General features: G+C 43.7%; 1 protein-coding gene across 5 annotated transcripts in view; it reads right to left on the reverse strand.

Moving 5' to 3' along the window:
- Positions 1-17,378, reverse strand: part of LOC142659622 (integrator complex subunit 6-like) — a 51,486-nt gene that overhangs the window by 20,997 nt on the left and 13,111 nt on the right. For all 5 annotated transcript variants that reach the window (XR_012850354.1, XR_012850353.1, XM_075835931.1 and 2 more), the window contains exons 3-8: positions 5,695-5,844; positions 4,804-4,893; positions 4,257-4,440; positions 3,846-3,974; positions 3,276-3,439; positions 1,783-1,935 (exon numbers count right to left, since the gene is read on the reverse strand). Coding sequence is in view for 3 of the 5 variants with exons in the window: in XM_075835931.1 (XP_075692046.1) it covers positions 1,783-1,935; positions 3,276-3,439; positions 3,846-3,974; positions 4,257-4,440; positions 4,804-4,893; positions 5,695-5,844 (870 nt within the window). In the remaining 2 variants the exon portion in view is untranslated. The remainder of the gene's footprint in view (positions 1-1,782; positions 1,936-3,275; positions 3,440-3,845; positions 3,975-4,256; positions 4,441-4,803; positions 4,894-5,694; positions 5,845-17,378) is intronic.

Below are 17,378 nucleotides of genomic sequence, written 5' to 3' on the forward strand. Positions count from 1 at the left end.
GTTTAACCCCTTAATGACCAGCCTATTTTAGACGTTAATGAGCAAGCCATTTTTTATGTTTTTCCATCGTCTCATTCAATGAGCTATACACTTTTTATTTTTGCATCGACATAGCTGTATAAGGTCTTGTTTTTTGTGGGACAAGTTGTCATTTTTAATAGCACCATTTTGGGGTACATAGAATTTATTGATTAACTTTTATTAAACAGCAATTTCGCCACACTTTTTTGCGTCCCAGATTTACGCCGTTTACCGTGTGGTATAAATAACACAATAACTTTATTCAGCGGGTTGTTACGATTGCAACGATACCAAATTTGTATAGTTTTTGTATGTTTTACTACTTTTACACAGTGAAAACACTTTTTTTTCAAAATTATTTGTTTTTGTGTCTCCATATTTGAAGAGCCGTAACGTTTTTATTTTTTCGCCGATGCAATTGTAGGAGGGCTTTTTTTTTTTGCGGGACGACTTGTAGTTTTTATCGGTACCATTTTGGAGTAGATGCGACTTTTTGATCACTTTTTTTTTTAAGGCTGGATTCACATAAAACAGCAATTTCTGCAGGTTTTTGTATTTTATTTTTTATGACATTCACCGTGCGGGTTAAGTAATGTAATAGATTTATAGTCGGGGTAGTTACGGACGCGGCGCTACCAAATATGTGTAACTTTTTTACTTTATTTTGTTTGTTAATAATAAAGCAGTTTGTAAGGGGAAAAGTGGGTTTTTCTTTTTTACTAGTCCCACTAGGGGACTTTACTATGCGATCCTCCGATCGCATTTATAATACACTGCAATACTTTTGTATTGCAGTGTATTATGCCTGTCCGTGTAAAACGGACAGGCATCTGCTAGGTCATGCCTCTGGCATGATCTAGCAGGCATTCGCTACAGGCAGACCTGGGGGCCTTTATTAGGCCCCCGGCTGCCATCGGAGAAACAGACACTCGGCGATCTTATCGCCGGGTGTCCGTGAGATGAGAGGGAGCTCCCTCCCTCTCTCCAAAACCGCTCAGATGCGGTGCTCGCTATTGTGCACCGCATCCGAGGGGTTAAACTGGATATTTATATCGATCTCACCCAGTCGAGCAGGGACGCCCCCAGCCCTCAGCTACCTCTGGCAGCTGAAAGCAGGGAGATTTGACAGCGACGTAAAAAGTCTATGGCATCGGAATAAGGCCCGTTAGTGACAGACGTAGAAACACTATGGTCCGGTCACTAACGGGTTAAAGAGAACCTTTCACCTCCCCATACATCGGCAGCATGTAATGGGGAGGGCTGAACAAACCCTGGGGCACTTTACATTTTTTTTCTACCTCCCTCCGTTATTTAGATATCAGTGCCGTTATATTTGGCGCCCGATATTTAAATAACCCTCTGAACTGTCAAGGGGGCGTGTACTGTCAAGGGGGCGTGTTACTGTGGCTGTGACACTGTCCAATCAGATATGGACAGTGCCACAGCATGAGCGAGGGTGCGATTGCAGTCTTTTCACCCGAACAGGCATGGGGGGTGTCACTGCTACTGCGTGAACATACTCTGTGTGAACAGATTTTTTGCGCTAATGTAAAATACAGAATAGTTGTCTCTCGCTTTCCCACCATGTGCTTGGACAATACTCTGGTAGAGAACAAATGAAAACCCACCAAAATAGCTTTACAAATAAGAGATTTTTCAGATTCTTTTTATCTGGTCTGTAAAGTTAATCGTTCAACCATAGGGATACTAAGGCATGAATCATATACCAGCAATACCTCACAGATGCCACGTTGCACTGACCTGCCAGCAGGTATGAGGAGATTTTCGTTCTAGAATATACTGTGTTAGTGGAGACGGCTCAAGCTCATACTTGTCAAAAGGTAGTTTATCGATGACCATAGGATCACAGTCAACACATGAGAATTTCACCACAGGGTGCGAAGTGCGTGGGGGCTGAAAAAAATACAAAATAAAAACGCAAATATTAATACACCATTGGTAGGTGTAATGACAGAGAATTGCACTAGTGTTAAATAACTTGGTGTTTGTTTTCATTTTGTATACATGACAACTAGATATGAAATGTTGGGAGAGCTGATTAATATACTCAGCGCATTAGTAAACGCATGTAATACGGACGTCTTACAGATGAAAGAGCATCAGCAGGTCATCAATATTAATGATTCATAAATACTGATGAGCGGTCTTCTAGGCAGGAAATTGAACTTGACGAAACATGGGAAAACTGCAAAACCAGACAACCCAAGGACAGGAATGGTGAGGTTTGTTTTTCTAATCTTCAACAAATCCAGTTTTTAAAAATGATGTGCAGCTGGTTTACATACAAGAAGATCTATCCCTTATCCCTTGAACACGACAGAGTTTGTGTCGGACGGATTTCCCTGCCCGACCATGTTACAGGTGAACGGGACTCCTGCCATCATAGACATTTATGATGCTAGGAGTCTCTGCCTCCTCAGGGAACTGCTGTTTCGTACTGAACAAAATGACACAGTATGGAAGAGCAGTTCCGTGGGGAATTAGAGACTTCTAGCATCATAAACGTCTGACGCTAGGAGTCCTGTCCATCCGTACCGCAGTCGGCCCGGGAAATCCAGCCAACACTCGGACCGTTTTTCACAGCCCGATCTCTGTCGTGTGCAAGAGCACTTACTAACAGACTGTCTGTAGCTGAAATGCCTCTGTAAGCCAGTCTGACATGGTCACATGACCAGGCTCGTGTTTACCTCCTGCTTGTGTTCGGTTTTCCTATTCTGAACACGTGGTTACATCCCCTGTCCCACACAGGACTTATCTCCTCTAGTCCCTGCACTCCCCCCCCTCTTTGGTATGTCATAGATTTGGCAGCAGATTGCGCAGTGTCAGTAGCAGAGTCTGTGATATGTGTGTAGACCGTTAGTAATTACAGCACTACCTTACAGCTTGTAACAGAGGGGCATGCAGGCAGCTGTAAATATAGACAATGTCTGTAATAGGAGAGGAATCATGGGAACTGTAGTCCTTTATATAATAATCCAACCCATAGCAGGTCTTGCTGGCATCCAAACAGCAGTACTGCACAGAGCGGGTAACCGCGAAAATGAGAAATCATTACTTCTGAGCTACGGTGGCATCACCTGGTGTGACCATTCAGTCTCATACAGGTATTTTTCACAATCTTGGAAAAACCCTTTTAAGTTTTATTTATATAAAACTAAAAAAAAATCCCTTTGTACAGGTGTGGATGTGTTTATGCAAAATCTAAAACTATGACCTACCAAAAGTGCACTTACCAAAGTTGGAGAGTTCTGATCAGGCCAGAAGGATTCTGGAATCGGCCAGTGTCCAACAGGAACACCAGTTTTTGGATTGGGCCGCACATAGATCAGTTTATGACAACTGTGCCAGGCTTGTGGAGCAAAAGAATTATTGGGTCTAACAGAATCTGGAAGAACATCTACAGAAAAACAAAACAAAATAGTCGGTTAATTAAAAATGGAAAACGAATGATAAAACAAGTTTACAGAGGCGTCTTGTTAAGAACGGAGGTTTTGCCATTTATCTTCTGCAGACACACAGGTTGTTTCATGGGTCTCCTTAAGGCTGTGAGAATTTGAGGTCACATTATGGGATTATTTGGAAAGGTGGCCATTTGCCAATTTGGATTGAATTTTCGCTAACACTTTGCAATATCCTGAAAGATTTCACGCAAAGCAAACCTCCCCCAAATTGCCTACCACAGTAAATATTTGCTGCGTTGATATATATTAAACTCCTCAGCTAGTCCCAGATGTAAAGACAAGCAGAAGCCCCAGGGTGTCATTTTTCCTCCATCGTGTGCACCAAGTCAAAACCTTTTTTACCTTCAGCATTTGGAGTAGGGTCAGGACCGGTCTTCTCAAAGTTGATGACAACACCGCTCTGAACTTTTTGGACTAAAGACTCCAAACATTGGTTCAACATCCTCTGTGTCCTGACACAGTATGACCGGCCTAAAACAAGAATAAATAAAATACAGGTAAAGTAACCATCTATTCACCTGAATTTACACCTGATGTGCTTATTAATGGTTTGAAAGCTTCACACTAATGGAAAAAAAAAGTGGAAATATGGGTAATCGCAGTCTTGATGTGACCCCGATTATTCCATATGGACAAAAATAGGGAAAATTCCTACATAATTCTATTACATTTTTCTGATGGTTTAGCCCGAGTCATCCATCAGGAACAGTCATTATAAGTAGTTGCGCTTAGGACAAAGAACGGGCATCCTACCTCCAGTGACTTCACACATCTGAGTAACGGCAGATTCATCAGAGGGTACACTCCCAACCTGCTCTGGATCTACAGACGATGCTCCTGGAAGCCGAAGTACAAGTGCAAACAGCCTTTGATCCCACCGGAATGGCTCTTTTGTAAGCTCACTTCCAGGCAACGGAGAGTTAAGGGGAAGATGGAGCTAAAGAAAGCAGAATAATAAAAAATAAATAATACGCCCTCCAATTGCTTAGACAGTATAATGTAAAGAATGCGGGTTAGGCTTCGTTTACAATAGTGATAATGGTGTTTTCGCTGTATTCGTGACAGCATGAATAGTGCCGTCTGCAGCGCCGTTCCGGTTATCAAAATATGAGAACCCTGTTGGACCCCATTAAAGTTAATAAGATCCATCAGGATTTGCAGGTATCTGTGAGAAGACTGATGCAGCATAGCAGATTATACATGGAACCCATGCCGCTAGTGTAAACGGAGCCTTATTTAAGAATTATAGAGGAACAATACTCAGACATTAATATGAATACACAATAAAAATGACACTTACCTCTTCCAGAACACCTGAAGGGATTGTTAGTTTGTTTCCATCTGTGATTGTAATTAAAATGGATGGTTCCAAAAAGAACGGATTTCTTCCCTTTAAAACATGAATAGCACAATATTTATTATTAATCGCACAATTCTACAAGCAAAATTATCTTTTACACGTGTCTAACCAACACGTACAAATGGTCTACAACCGCCTATAGACGTCAGATTCCTGGCAGTTCACCCCGCTGTCTGTTGTAGGATCAGTTTACTATCGAATGCATAAAAGGGTTGCCAGTAACAAGTGTCCTCCGTTTGGGAAGTAATTAGACGATTCCGGTCAGTAAAAGCCATGATCTTTGCAGAATTAGTTGACAATCTGATGTCCAAGAAAGAGCTGCCAAGCACACAGGTGTGTTTACTTTTAGAAAACAATTAGTCCAAGTTGGGGTACTGCCCCAAGTAGCATGGCCACAAAGGACCGTACCCATCAGTTTTCGCAGCTGATTCTACTGACCTATCAGGGAACCCTTAAAAGATAAATGTCTCACTTGCACTCTCCCTCTTCTATTGGAATTAACATGTGCGTTTGCTTAAGCCAAAATTAATGTTAATTAGGGAAAATGTTGGAGGCTGGATATGGAGACTCTAGAAATGACCACCTCCCAATTACGTAAAAACGCCTTTTGGGGGGGGGGGGGTGTAGGGCTGCAAGATTAGTTTCTGAATTATTGTGCCATGTGCCCAGTCAAGGCCACAATGGTGCAAAATATATAGTCAATCATAGCATTCCGCACACATGAATATAGCAACTAGCATTAATGCTGTGAACAGAATGTGAACGCAACCATAAATCTTAAAATATTGAGAAGTCAGATTACACAAAAAAGTTGATTTTAGTGATACACACCTGTCCATAGTTATCGATTCCAGACACCAACCTATTCAAATTAAGTAAATCAAAAGAGGATCTTAGCGCCTGGCCAAGAGTGGTGAGTCCGGAGGCTTGTAGGTTCTTCAGCTCATTCATGAACGTTGCATGATTTTCCTTCCAGCCGGCCTGTAAAGAAAATGACTGCAAATGTTAAAATACTCCAGTTCTCACAGTACAATTCTACCAAGAAAGAATGGCAGTGCTTACATGATGTTTTAGACCTATATTGTCACTGAAGGTGGCCTTATTAAGTCCCTGCATTGTCCTTTGTGTGAAGTCATTTGTAGAATGACTGGGTGACTTAGTTACTGCATGAGATCAGATCACCATTAGTGCCCACAAGAAGTCAGGGACTGACTGGCAAAATCTGCAGCATTAAAAGGGGTTTTCCCATCTCGGACATTTATGGCCCATCCACAGGATATGCCATAAATGTCGGATAGATGCAAGTCCAACCTCTTGGATGCGAACCCATCTATAGAACGGGGCCCCCTGACCCCCGATTTACCCTTTGCCATGGAAACTTGGCTCCAGCCACTTTCCGGAAACAGAGATAAGTGGATATGCCATAAATGTCGGAGATGGGAATACCCCTAGAAGTGCTTTTTTATCTTATACTCGACTGACAGACTTAACTATAGTTCCAGCTTTTTATTTTCCTCATGAGCCAGGAGGGTTACCATGAATATATTTAACACATATAGTAGTTTATTTTTATTATAATAAAACAGAGTAAAAACATGTCAAATCTGCTTTGATGTTGTCTTCGGGATAAGACGTAGCTCTCCTGGGCAGTAACGGCTTTCCCTGCAGTGAAGCGGCTGGCCAGGAAAAATTATAACTAATATGAAGTCCTGTCTATTGTGGAGTACATTTTACTTACACTCGATTTATTGGCATGGAAAGCTGCTGCCTGCCGAGGAGAGCGCAATATGCTGAAAACACATCTACGAAGACTGGTGTATCTTGTGCCAGCCTTAGTAAAGGAGATAGTTGGTGTGATTTGCACCTAATTTATTAAAACCGTTCATGCCTCCTAATAAATTCTGCCATTTTTTCAGTGAGAGATCGAAAAACCCAAGCTTGACTAAAACAATGTTTACTTTGAGACCACGACCACTTATCACATCTGAGGAGTGACAAAAAGGTAATACATTTTATCAAAAACTTGTTGCACTTTGTGCTTTGCCACTTTTTTTTTCCTCAGTTTATGCCAAAACCTGGCAAATCCTGCATGATAAACGTCGGCCATTGTTCTGTTCCAAGAGAGCAGGGCTGTGTAGGAATCTTATATACAAAGTAAATAAAATGGGGGATACTTTGACAGGTCAGTAAAGGAAAACAAGGCTACTAAAAATCGAAAAACCATATGAAGTAGTCAGATACCCGGCAGATCCAGAAGTGTCGCTTGCACAGTACGAGGGAAGCAGTTTGCAGTCTTTCACCTTACAAGAGCTACAAATAATGAAGCCTGCAGAGCAGCGGATGAATACCAAGTCTGGCAGCAATTCCTTGTTGTAAGAAAACTATCCCTGTGAAACCAGACAGTCAAAAGAACAGTCCGTGTGACCCAAAAACCACCCATTCAAACGGAGGGAGCACATCCAAAACTGACGTTTCCTTTTTTGCAAACCACCATTCTACACCACCGCTCTACTACACCACCTCCCTACTACACCACCTCCCTACTACACCACCTCCCTACTACACCACCGCTCTCATACACCACCTCCCTACTACACCACCGCCCTACTACACCACCTCCCTACTACACCACCGCTCTACTACACCACCTCCCTACTACACCACCGCTCTACTACACCACCTCCCTACTACACCACCTCCCTACTACACCACCTCCCTACTACACCACCTCCCTACTACACCACCTCCCTACTACACCACCTCCCTACTACACCACCTCCCTACTACACCACCGCCCTACTACACCACCGCCCTACTACACCACCGCCCTACTACACCACCTCCCTACTACACCACCTCCCTACTACACCACCGCTCTCATACACCACCTCCCTACTACACCACCGCCCTACTACACCACCTCCCTACTACACCACCTCCCTACTACACCACCGCTCTACTACACCACCTCCCTACTACACCACCGCTCTACTACACCACCTCCCTACTACACCACCTCCCTACTACACCACCTCCCTACTACACCACCTCCCTACTACACCACCTCCCTACTACACCACCTCCCTACTACACCACCGCCCTACTACACCACCTCCCTACTACACCACCGCTCTACTACACCACCGCCCTACTACACCACCTCCCTACTACACCACCTCCCTACTACACCACCTCCCAACTACACCACCGCCCTACTACACCACCGCCCTACTACACCACCGCCCTACTACACCACCGCCCTACTACACCACCGCCCTACTACACCACCTCCCTACTACACCACCTCCCTACTACACCACCTCCCTACTACACCACCGCCCTACTACACCACCGCCCTACTACACCACCGCCCTACTACACCACCGCCCTACTACACCACCGCCCTACTACACCACCTCCCTACTACACCACCTCCCTACTACACCACCTCCCTACTACACCACCTCCCTACTACACCACCTCCCTACTACACCACCTCCCTACTACACCACCTCCCTACTACACCACCGCCCTACTACAACACCGCCCTACTACACCACCGCCCTACTACACCACCGCCCTACTACACCACCGCCCTACTACACCACCGCTCTACTACACCACCGCTCTACTACACCACCGCTCTACTACACCACCTCCCTACTACACCACCTCCCTACTACACCACCTCCCTACTACACCACCGCTCTACACCCCTGAATGTGGAAAAGCAGAGAGGTTTCTAGGTCTATATCTGGTCCAATACCTCATGCTACAAAAGCAAAGAATGTAAGGATGAAGTGGAGGCATTATAAATCCATATCCATCTATGGTCTGAACCTCAAACCCAATATGCAGGGAAACACCACAAAACAAGGGCTCAGTTATTAACCCCTTCTCCCTCCCGCCATTCCAGACGTCCAGTAACTTCACAACTCTAAGGCCTCATGCACACATCGATCGGCCATTGTACGGCCACTAATGACGACTCCGTGAAACACGGACCGCACACGAATAGCTTCCGTGTACAGTCCGTTGTTTCACGGACAAAATCAATGAAAAGGCCGAGACTGTTCCGTCAAAAACGGACAGGAGTAGGTCCTGCCTTATTTTTGACGGAACGGCCGCACGGTTCTGTTAAAACAACAGAAGGTCAAAACCGGTCAAAGTCGGGCGTTAAAAACGGAAACAATGCCCGGAACAGAAACAAAACGGCCGAGAAAAACTGACCAAAACGGCCCTTTTAATCGGCCGACACTCGGACTCTGTCGTGTGAATAGAGCCTAAGTGCTAGGAACAACAGCACAACTACAAAATCACAGAACAAAGGGTAGCGCATCAAAATCCTCTCTGCTTGTTTGCAACACTTACTACCAAGTTCCAAACTCCTAGAAGCAACAGAATGACAAGAGCCGTCTGTCGGAAGTCTCATGCATTGAAATTTCCACAAACGATCCCAAAATCACTCTCCTCTCAATTTTACTGGAAATCTTAACCACAGGATATACCCAATAGACAGAAGAGCAAAGCCATGCGAACTACTATAGCAGCCCCATTGACAAAACAGCGAATAAGAAAATGATCATCCTACAGCAGGGGTCAGCAACCTTCAGATTCTGTGAAACTACAATTCCCAGCATGCCCTGACCCCCTTTGGCTGGAATATTAAAGCTTGTGGCTGTCATTGCAGTTGTAGTTTCACAATAGCTGGACTGACAAAGTTTGCTGATCCCTGTGCTACAGAAACCCCAAACTTTCAATGCTGCCAGAGCAATATGTCCAGGTCGTGTTTGAAAGGGAATTTATCATCCCAAAAAGCATGGATGCCAATTACATGATTGTCAGTCTGGCACTACCTTGTCACCTATCGGGCAGATGACATTCTCTTTGAATAATAATAACAAAAATATTCATTATGTAGCCCACGCCTATATATATATATATATATATACACATTTTATCTCGAATCCTTTGATGATTCGGTGCCCAAAACAATGTATGCATATAATGCCCCTCACGTTACTATTTGTGCACGGTCTTAGCCCTCATCACAATGTGGTAAAAAAAACCACATCATTTTTCTAGAGGAAACCATCCCTCTGAGCTTGGCACAAAAGATAAAATTAACTTTTTCATCCCAGATTATTCAAAAATCATTATTCAGTGCATCTATTCACACATTCAGCTTCTCGGTTGTGATTTTTCCACCCAATAATTGTAGAGAATAAAAAAAAACCTCAAGTAAAGTTCTAGATGATTTCACCATCCCCCCACAGGGAAGCGGCCCTCTGGAAATAAGATCACTGTAGTCCATAACAGAACCCTGTGTGATGGACCTGCACTCCCCAGCAGTTTAGCTGCGTTCTTCCGTCATATGGAAGGGAAAGCACGATGTAAACACTAGCATTTTCACTTGATTTTTAGAAACATTTGCAGAAAGTTCCCTTTGCATTTACTGGCATGAAAAATACACGTGGTATGTAAACTAGGCCAGAGCCGCCTTATCCACATAAACTGTTCAATTGTTCAAAACTTTAAAAAGGAAGCGCTCAACAGTACAGGATTTTAGCTAATCTTTTACATGCCTTAAATGGACACTAAAGGCCCTTTTACAGGAGCCAATGATCGGACGAACGAGCGTTCATATGGATGCTTGTTCCTAATCATTGCCCTCCCGCCAGGAGCCCCACCCAGACCGGTCCTGATCAAACTGCTTCACTATAAAGACCAGGACAGTATCCTTCGAAAAGCCAGGGATCAGCCAGATCTGACTATTGCTGGTAGCAAAGTGTCCATTTTCCCGGATTATTCAACAGAGGTTCAACGAAAAAGGGCAAAGTTCCTGGAGGTTAAGAGGCGAATGAGTCAGCTAAATATTGCTTATGGCAAGTTATTCCCAGCCAAATTGGGGGTTGTGGCGCTTGATGAAACCCACTTTTTTTCGTAATCTTGCAGAGGTTGCTCACTGGCTGGACAGTCACGAAAATCTTATCCGGCAAGCAAGAGGAAGAGACACCTGAGGACTTTATATGCCAGTTTGTTATAATTTCTTAGGTTTGGTTCAGTAGAACTGTGAGTACATGTTAGTGCAACTGAACGTATCATCAGTTCACTACTGATAGAATGCCCAAGTAGGCTATTGATGGGATTATAAACGGAAATACATGCAAGATACGAATCGTTCTATTTTGGCGGGAGGGGAAACTATGTTGTTGGGACTGTTAACACCGCTGAATATACTATATAGGTTTCATGATACTTTAAGCATCATGCTACGTGATCCGGTCCGACTGGGACAAAACTTTATTACCCTCGTCCTCCTTTTTGGGGGAAGGAACTTTTATTTTTCTGTATATGTTTTATTTTATTTGTGGGATGGGGAGCACCATGCAATACTTGATCTAGGTAGACTAAGATGGGGGTAGAAGGAGAGTAGACTTCACTTATTACCAATTTACTCTCATGGCGGGGAAGATTAACTTCCTGACATGGAACGTTAGAGGTCTGAATGACGTTACGAAATGCAGCAGTTTTCTTGTCTGTTCCGGGAGCATCAACCGGCTATCATTTGCCTTCAAGAGACGCACCTTATGGTGGACTCTGTTCATCACCTTAAGGGTATGTGCACACGACAACGCCAAATAAGTCTGAAATTACGGAGCTGTTTTGAGGCGAAAACAGCTCCTGAATTTCAGACGTTTTTACAAGTGCACGCGTTTTTCGCTGAGTCTTTTACGGACATAATTGGAGCTGGTTTTCATTGGAGTCAATGAAAAACGGCTCCAATTATGTCTAAAGAAGTGCCCTGCACTTCTTTGACGCGGGCGTAATTTTACACGCCGTCTTTTGACAGCGACGTGTACGACAGCTCGTCTGCACAGAACATCGTAAGACCCATTGCACGCAATGGGTAGATGTTTGCCGACGTATTGGAGCCGTCTTTTCAGGCGTAATTCGAGGTCGTGTGCACATACCCTAACAGAGCTTGGATAGGTTGGGCGGACTATTCTACTTTTTCCTCCTACTCTCGGGGAGTGAGTGTTTTAGTGCACCGAAATTTACCATTTGAGTAGATCAGGTCGACTGTGGATGTGGAAGGTCGATATATATGCATTTATGGCGCTCTATGGTGAGGCATGTATAATTATGGCATTGTATATACCGCCTCCCTTCTCATGTGCAGTACTTAAAAAAGCTATGGAATTATCTACGTCTGTTGTTGTCGAATGGGATGCAATGAAAGCGTTTTTGAGGGGAATTTACAAGTCTGTAGAATAAAGAGGAAAAGTGCGGAATTGGGCATAGAAAAGTGATCGAGGGTACAGGACACTGAAAGTAGATATGTAGCGGACCCTTCACCTTTACATTTAAAGTACTGCTCATGATAAACACCATGCTGAATGTAAGCACATGTTCATGAAGCGACAATACTATGAGGCGGGGGAGCATACAGGACATCTGTTGGCATCGGTGGCTAAGGCGCAAAGAAGGTCACAATTCGTGGCAGTATTGCGTGATGATAGAGGCAGTCTAGTAACGGATTCTTACGATATTTTGAGAATTTTTTAATCTTTTCATTGTTTACTGTACTCTTCTTGTTTTCAGGCCTCTGAGGAGGCCTTGGGAACTTACCTGGCGGCTATTACTCTTCCGCGATTGACACTTGATCAATGCTCTAGTTTGGAGTCCCCCATCACGTTAGAGGAAATGCAATTAGCAGTGCAACAAATGGCAAATGAGAAAGCGCCAGGTACGGATGGACTCCCGGTGGAAATTTATAAGTTATATGGAGAGATTTTATTGCCTAAACTATTGTGTACATTACAGGCGCCTGAGGAGGAGGGGAGGCTTGAATAATACTTCTGTTAAAACCTGATAAAAATTCAGAATCTCCAGATGCGTATCGTCCTATATCTTTGCTCACCACAGATGTAAAAATATTGGCAAAAATATTAGCAATCCGATTGGGTTCGGTCATTGACGCAGTAATTCACCCTGACCAGGTTGGCTTTATGCCCTCAAATTGATGGCTCTTAACATACGTCGCTTATTTCTCTATCTCCAGGTGGTCCCAGATAATTCAGGCACTTGGTCTTTTCATTAGACGTGACCAAAGCATTTAACAGTGTAGAATGGATTTATTTGTGGACCGTCTTGGAAAAATGGGATTTGGATAGTGGTTTATTGGATGGATCAAGCTTATGCATAGAGCTCCAACTGCTCGCTTAGGAGTTAATAATACGGTATCTGACCAAATAGAATTGGGATGGGGCACACGGCAGTGTTGCCCCCTGTCTCCCCTTCTCTTTGCTATAGCTGTGGAACCATTGGCAACAAAGTTGAGATCCGATCCTGGAATAGTGGGCTTGGGGTATAGCGAATTGGAGAAGATGTTTTATTTTTCTTGGGAGATATGGGATCGTCGTGATCATGTGCTATCCGTACTATTTCAGAATTTGGGGAATACTCCAGTTTTCCCAATAACCGGGATAAATCAGTGTTTCTTCCCATTGACCCCCTAGTGTCACCCCTACCGATGGGAGCAGAAGTAGTGCAGGCCGCTACACAATTCAGTTATCTGGGCATACAGATTACTCGTCGGGTTATGGACTTAATCCCCATGACTTTATTGGCACTACTTGGCAAATTTAAAATGAAGACTGAGGCATGGCATGAGACTGCCCTTAGGGGTAGTGAGGAAGGTTAGTTTAATTAAAATGATACTTATGCCCCAATTACTGTTTATCTTGCATAACTCACCAGTGTGGATAGCAAATTCGTTATTCCATAGACCGGATCAAATATTTCGGGGGTTCATTGGGGGGGGGGGGGTGTCCAGAATACAATTGGAAACGTTACAACTTCCGACGGATGAGGGTGGCCTGGCAGTTCCCAATCCAAGAGCATATTTCCTGGCCTCACAGCTACAGCATTTCAGATGATGGGGGACGAGACAACCGGGAGATTCAAATGGAAAAATACTGATACATTTACTTGGTGGGGGACCTTTGTTCCCCCTGTTGGAATCACATAAATTTAGACTTTTACCTAATTCTGTACCCACGATCCTACTTTTATGCATAAGATATAGTGGAAGTGTCGAGACTTGCAAGGCATTATTGGTGTCACTAAATTTAAATTGACGCCACTGTGTGTCAATGCCCGTTTATGAGAGATTCATCGACTACAGGGGTTTGAGCTCTGGGAACGTAGTGGTATTAGACTTGTGACGCACCTTTACCACGATTCGATCCATAAAACTTTCCAGCAACTACAAGATGAATTTACCCTACCAAATTCATGTTTTTACCAATATTTGCAGTTAAGACACGCTTTAGGAGCTCAGGCATCCTCGGAGATTCAATCCTCGGTTATCCTAAATATACTGGAGGATGCAGGTTCCACGAGGGGACGGATTTCCTTTATATATATATATATATATATATATATATATATAGTCAACTATTAGGATATGCGATTCCCTCCTCACTGGATCGCTTGAGGTAAAGGTGGTCATAAGATGTAGGAGACATTACAGTTGAAATGTGGTGTACCATTTTGTCAGGGACTCCTACAATTTCACTTAATGTAGCTCATTGTCACCCACAGTGGTTTGTTATCCATAGGGTATACCGTACTCCAGTACTTTTGCAGAAGATGGGTATTCGAACAGATGCGACCTGTCCAAGGTGCTCAAATAGTTGTGGAGACTTGATGCACATGTTATGGAGTTGCTCGGTTATTCAACCATATTGGGAACAGGTGTTTAGTCTCCTAACTACATTACTATCTGTCATGATCTCCCGAACCTATTTAGTAGGAGTGTTGGGCTATGTTGAGGAGCTACCCTTACCTGCACCACTGAAATTGACTGCCCAAAAGATATCGTATCAAACGCGCAAGTTGTTGGCTGAAAGTTATAGGAAACTTCTTAATGGGATTAATGGAGTTATTCAAATGGAAAAGCATCTATATCTAAAGCCGGGGCAAGGAAAAAATATGAAAGCCAATGGGCGGTGTGGTTGGAAACGCCTAATTTGCCTGCTGCAGACCTTCTTCGAGACTTCTGTCCTGTGATGCACGGGTCTGTTTGAATATAAGCTCACTAGTCTTATTTTGCATGCATACAAGTGCAGACATAACCACCTCCAATAATTGATTATTCGCAGGATTAGTTTGCATGGTACTCTCGGGTAAATTGGGATGTTGAGGGTTAGGGAGGGAGGGTTAAAAGAAGAGGGGAAATAGTAATGTGCGATTCTTTTGTCATTTATAACTGTATAACTCTGTTACAGTATATTGTAGTGCCATGCCTGTATGATGTATTTTTATGTATGTGCTTCTATACCTTATTTATGTTTTGTCTCAGGGTTCTTTTTTTGGAAAAAGTTAATAAAAACTATTGAAAAAAATAAAAATAAATACACGTCAGGCAAATCCTGAATGGGTGAGTATAGCCCAAAAATGTTAAAGTGTAGCTAAACGTTTGACAAACTTCTGACATGTCATAGTGACACGTCAGAAGTTTGGATTGGTGGGGTCCGAGCACCGAGACCCCCACCAATCGCAAGAACGAAGTAACTGAAGCGCTCGTGTGAGCACTCAGCCGCTTCATGTCTGTTTCCGGAAATAAATGTATCGGTGTACGGACTCAATAGAAAGTCTATGAGCCCGTACTCCGATACATCGGCTTTCTGGAAAAAGCCGAACAGACACGAAGCGGCTGAGCGCTCACACAAATACTTCAGCTGCTTCGTTCTAGAGTTTGGTGGGGGTCTCAGAGCTCGGACCCCGACCAATCCAAACTTCTGACATGTCACTATGACATGTCAGAAGTTTGTCAAACGTTTAGCTATACTTTAATTATTACAAGATTTTTCCAGCAAGCGCCAAATCTTACACAGGTACATCAGCTCGTCCGTATAGGCGGCTGTGCCAGGTACTGAAGCTCATTAATTCACTTAACTCCTTGAAGGCCCCTTTAAAAACACAATTGTGACTATAATCTTTATAATTCACAGGGGTTGCCCGCTTCAGAAAATCTTAGTTTGTTAAAGCATATCTATCTTTTCAGGTAACTTTTCAGAATAAGCGGTCATAGGACTGTACATGAGGAATAACACTATTCATGGCCATTATAGGACTCGTTTTCCAAGTCTGACATCGTCTTACATTTATTGGTTATTCTTACATTGGTACGGCTTGTTTCCGCATGTACTTGCACATATAGGGTCAGTTCACACATTATATATTGTTTGTTGCATGAACAATTTACCAAAACACTGCTTCATATAAACCATTACCCATTATCACTTTACAATGTAATAACTTCAATACTTATATCCATGGTGGTGATAGAACAGGTATGCAGAGGGTCTGGGAAAATCCTGTATGTGATCATGCAGGCATACTAGGTCAGCAATATACATGTATACTGTAGGTTAGACATGGTTATTCCAAGTATTAAGCAACATGACAAAAAAATGGAAAAGTTAAATGATTACCACTTAAAGGGGGTTTCCCACAAACACATGTATCTGCTATCCACAGTATGGGAGATACGTGTCTGATCACTGGGGGGGGGGGGGGTGTCGGACTGCTGGGTCCCCCATCAATGTGGCGAATGGGGGACCTGAAATTCCCCCAAAGTACTCCATGAGACCAGTGCTCCATCAGCGGTCCCGGAAGTCTTATAGAAATTAATGGAGAGCTGGCACAGAATGCGCACCAGCTCTCCATTCTCATGGGGCACTACAGGGGGACATTCTGTCTGCCATTCTCATCTCAGAGGGTCCCAGCGATCACACATGTATCCCCAATCATGGATAAGGGATACATGTGTTTTCTGGGAAAACCCCTTTAAAACATTAAATTGCAGCCATACCTTGATTCCTGCCTTCCCCTAAATTCCAGCTTTGATTTCATTTCTCTCTCTGCCAGCCTACCTTCCCCCACAATAAGCCCAATTTGTTTCGGCCGCCTATATGCTATTTTATGAATAAAGTAACAACTGGGCAGTCTCTACTACCCAACATCAACTGGGCAGGGAGACCGCTCAGTTGTCAATTTATTCATAAATTAGCACATAGGCCGCTGAAATGGCGGGGGATACCATTTCCTATAGGAAAAACGTCCACAGTACGGCTATGTCCACAGTACGGCTATGTCCACAGTACGGCTATGTCCACAGTACGGCTATGTCCACAGTACGGCTATGTCCACAGTACGGCTATGTCCACAGTACGGCTATGTCCACAGTACGGCTATGTCCACAGTACGGCTATGTCCACAGTACGGCTATGTCCACAGTACGGCTATGTCCACAGTACGGCTATGTCCACAGTACGGCTATGTCCACAGTACGGCTATGTCCACAGTACGGCTATGTCCACAGTAAGGCTATGTCCACAGTAAGGCTATGTCCACAGTAAGGCTATGTCCACACGAACCGGGTTTACTGTGGAATATACCCACAGTAAATCCAGAGGAAACCGCTAGATAATCTGCACCAGATC

The sequence above is a fragment of the Rhinoderma darwinii genome, chromosome 8 (genome assembly GCF_050947455.1).
Source record: "Rhinoderma darwinii isolate aRhiDar2 chromosome 8, aRhiDar2.hap1, whole genome shotgun sequence".
In the NCBI taxonomy this organism is placed as follows: domain Eukaryota; kingdom Metazoa; phylum Chordata; class Amphibia; order Anura; family Rhinodermatidae; genus Rhinoderma; species Rhinoderma darwinii.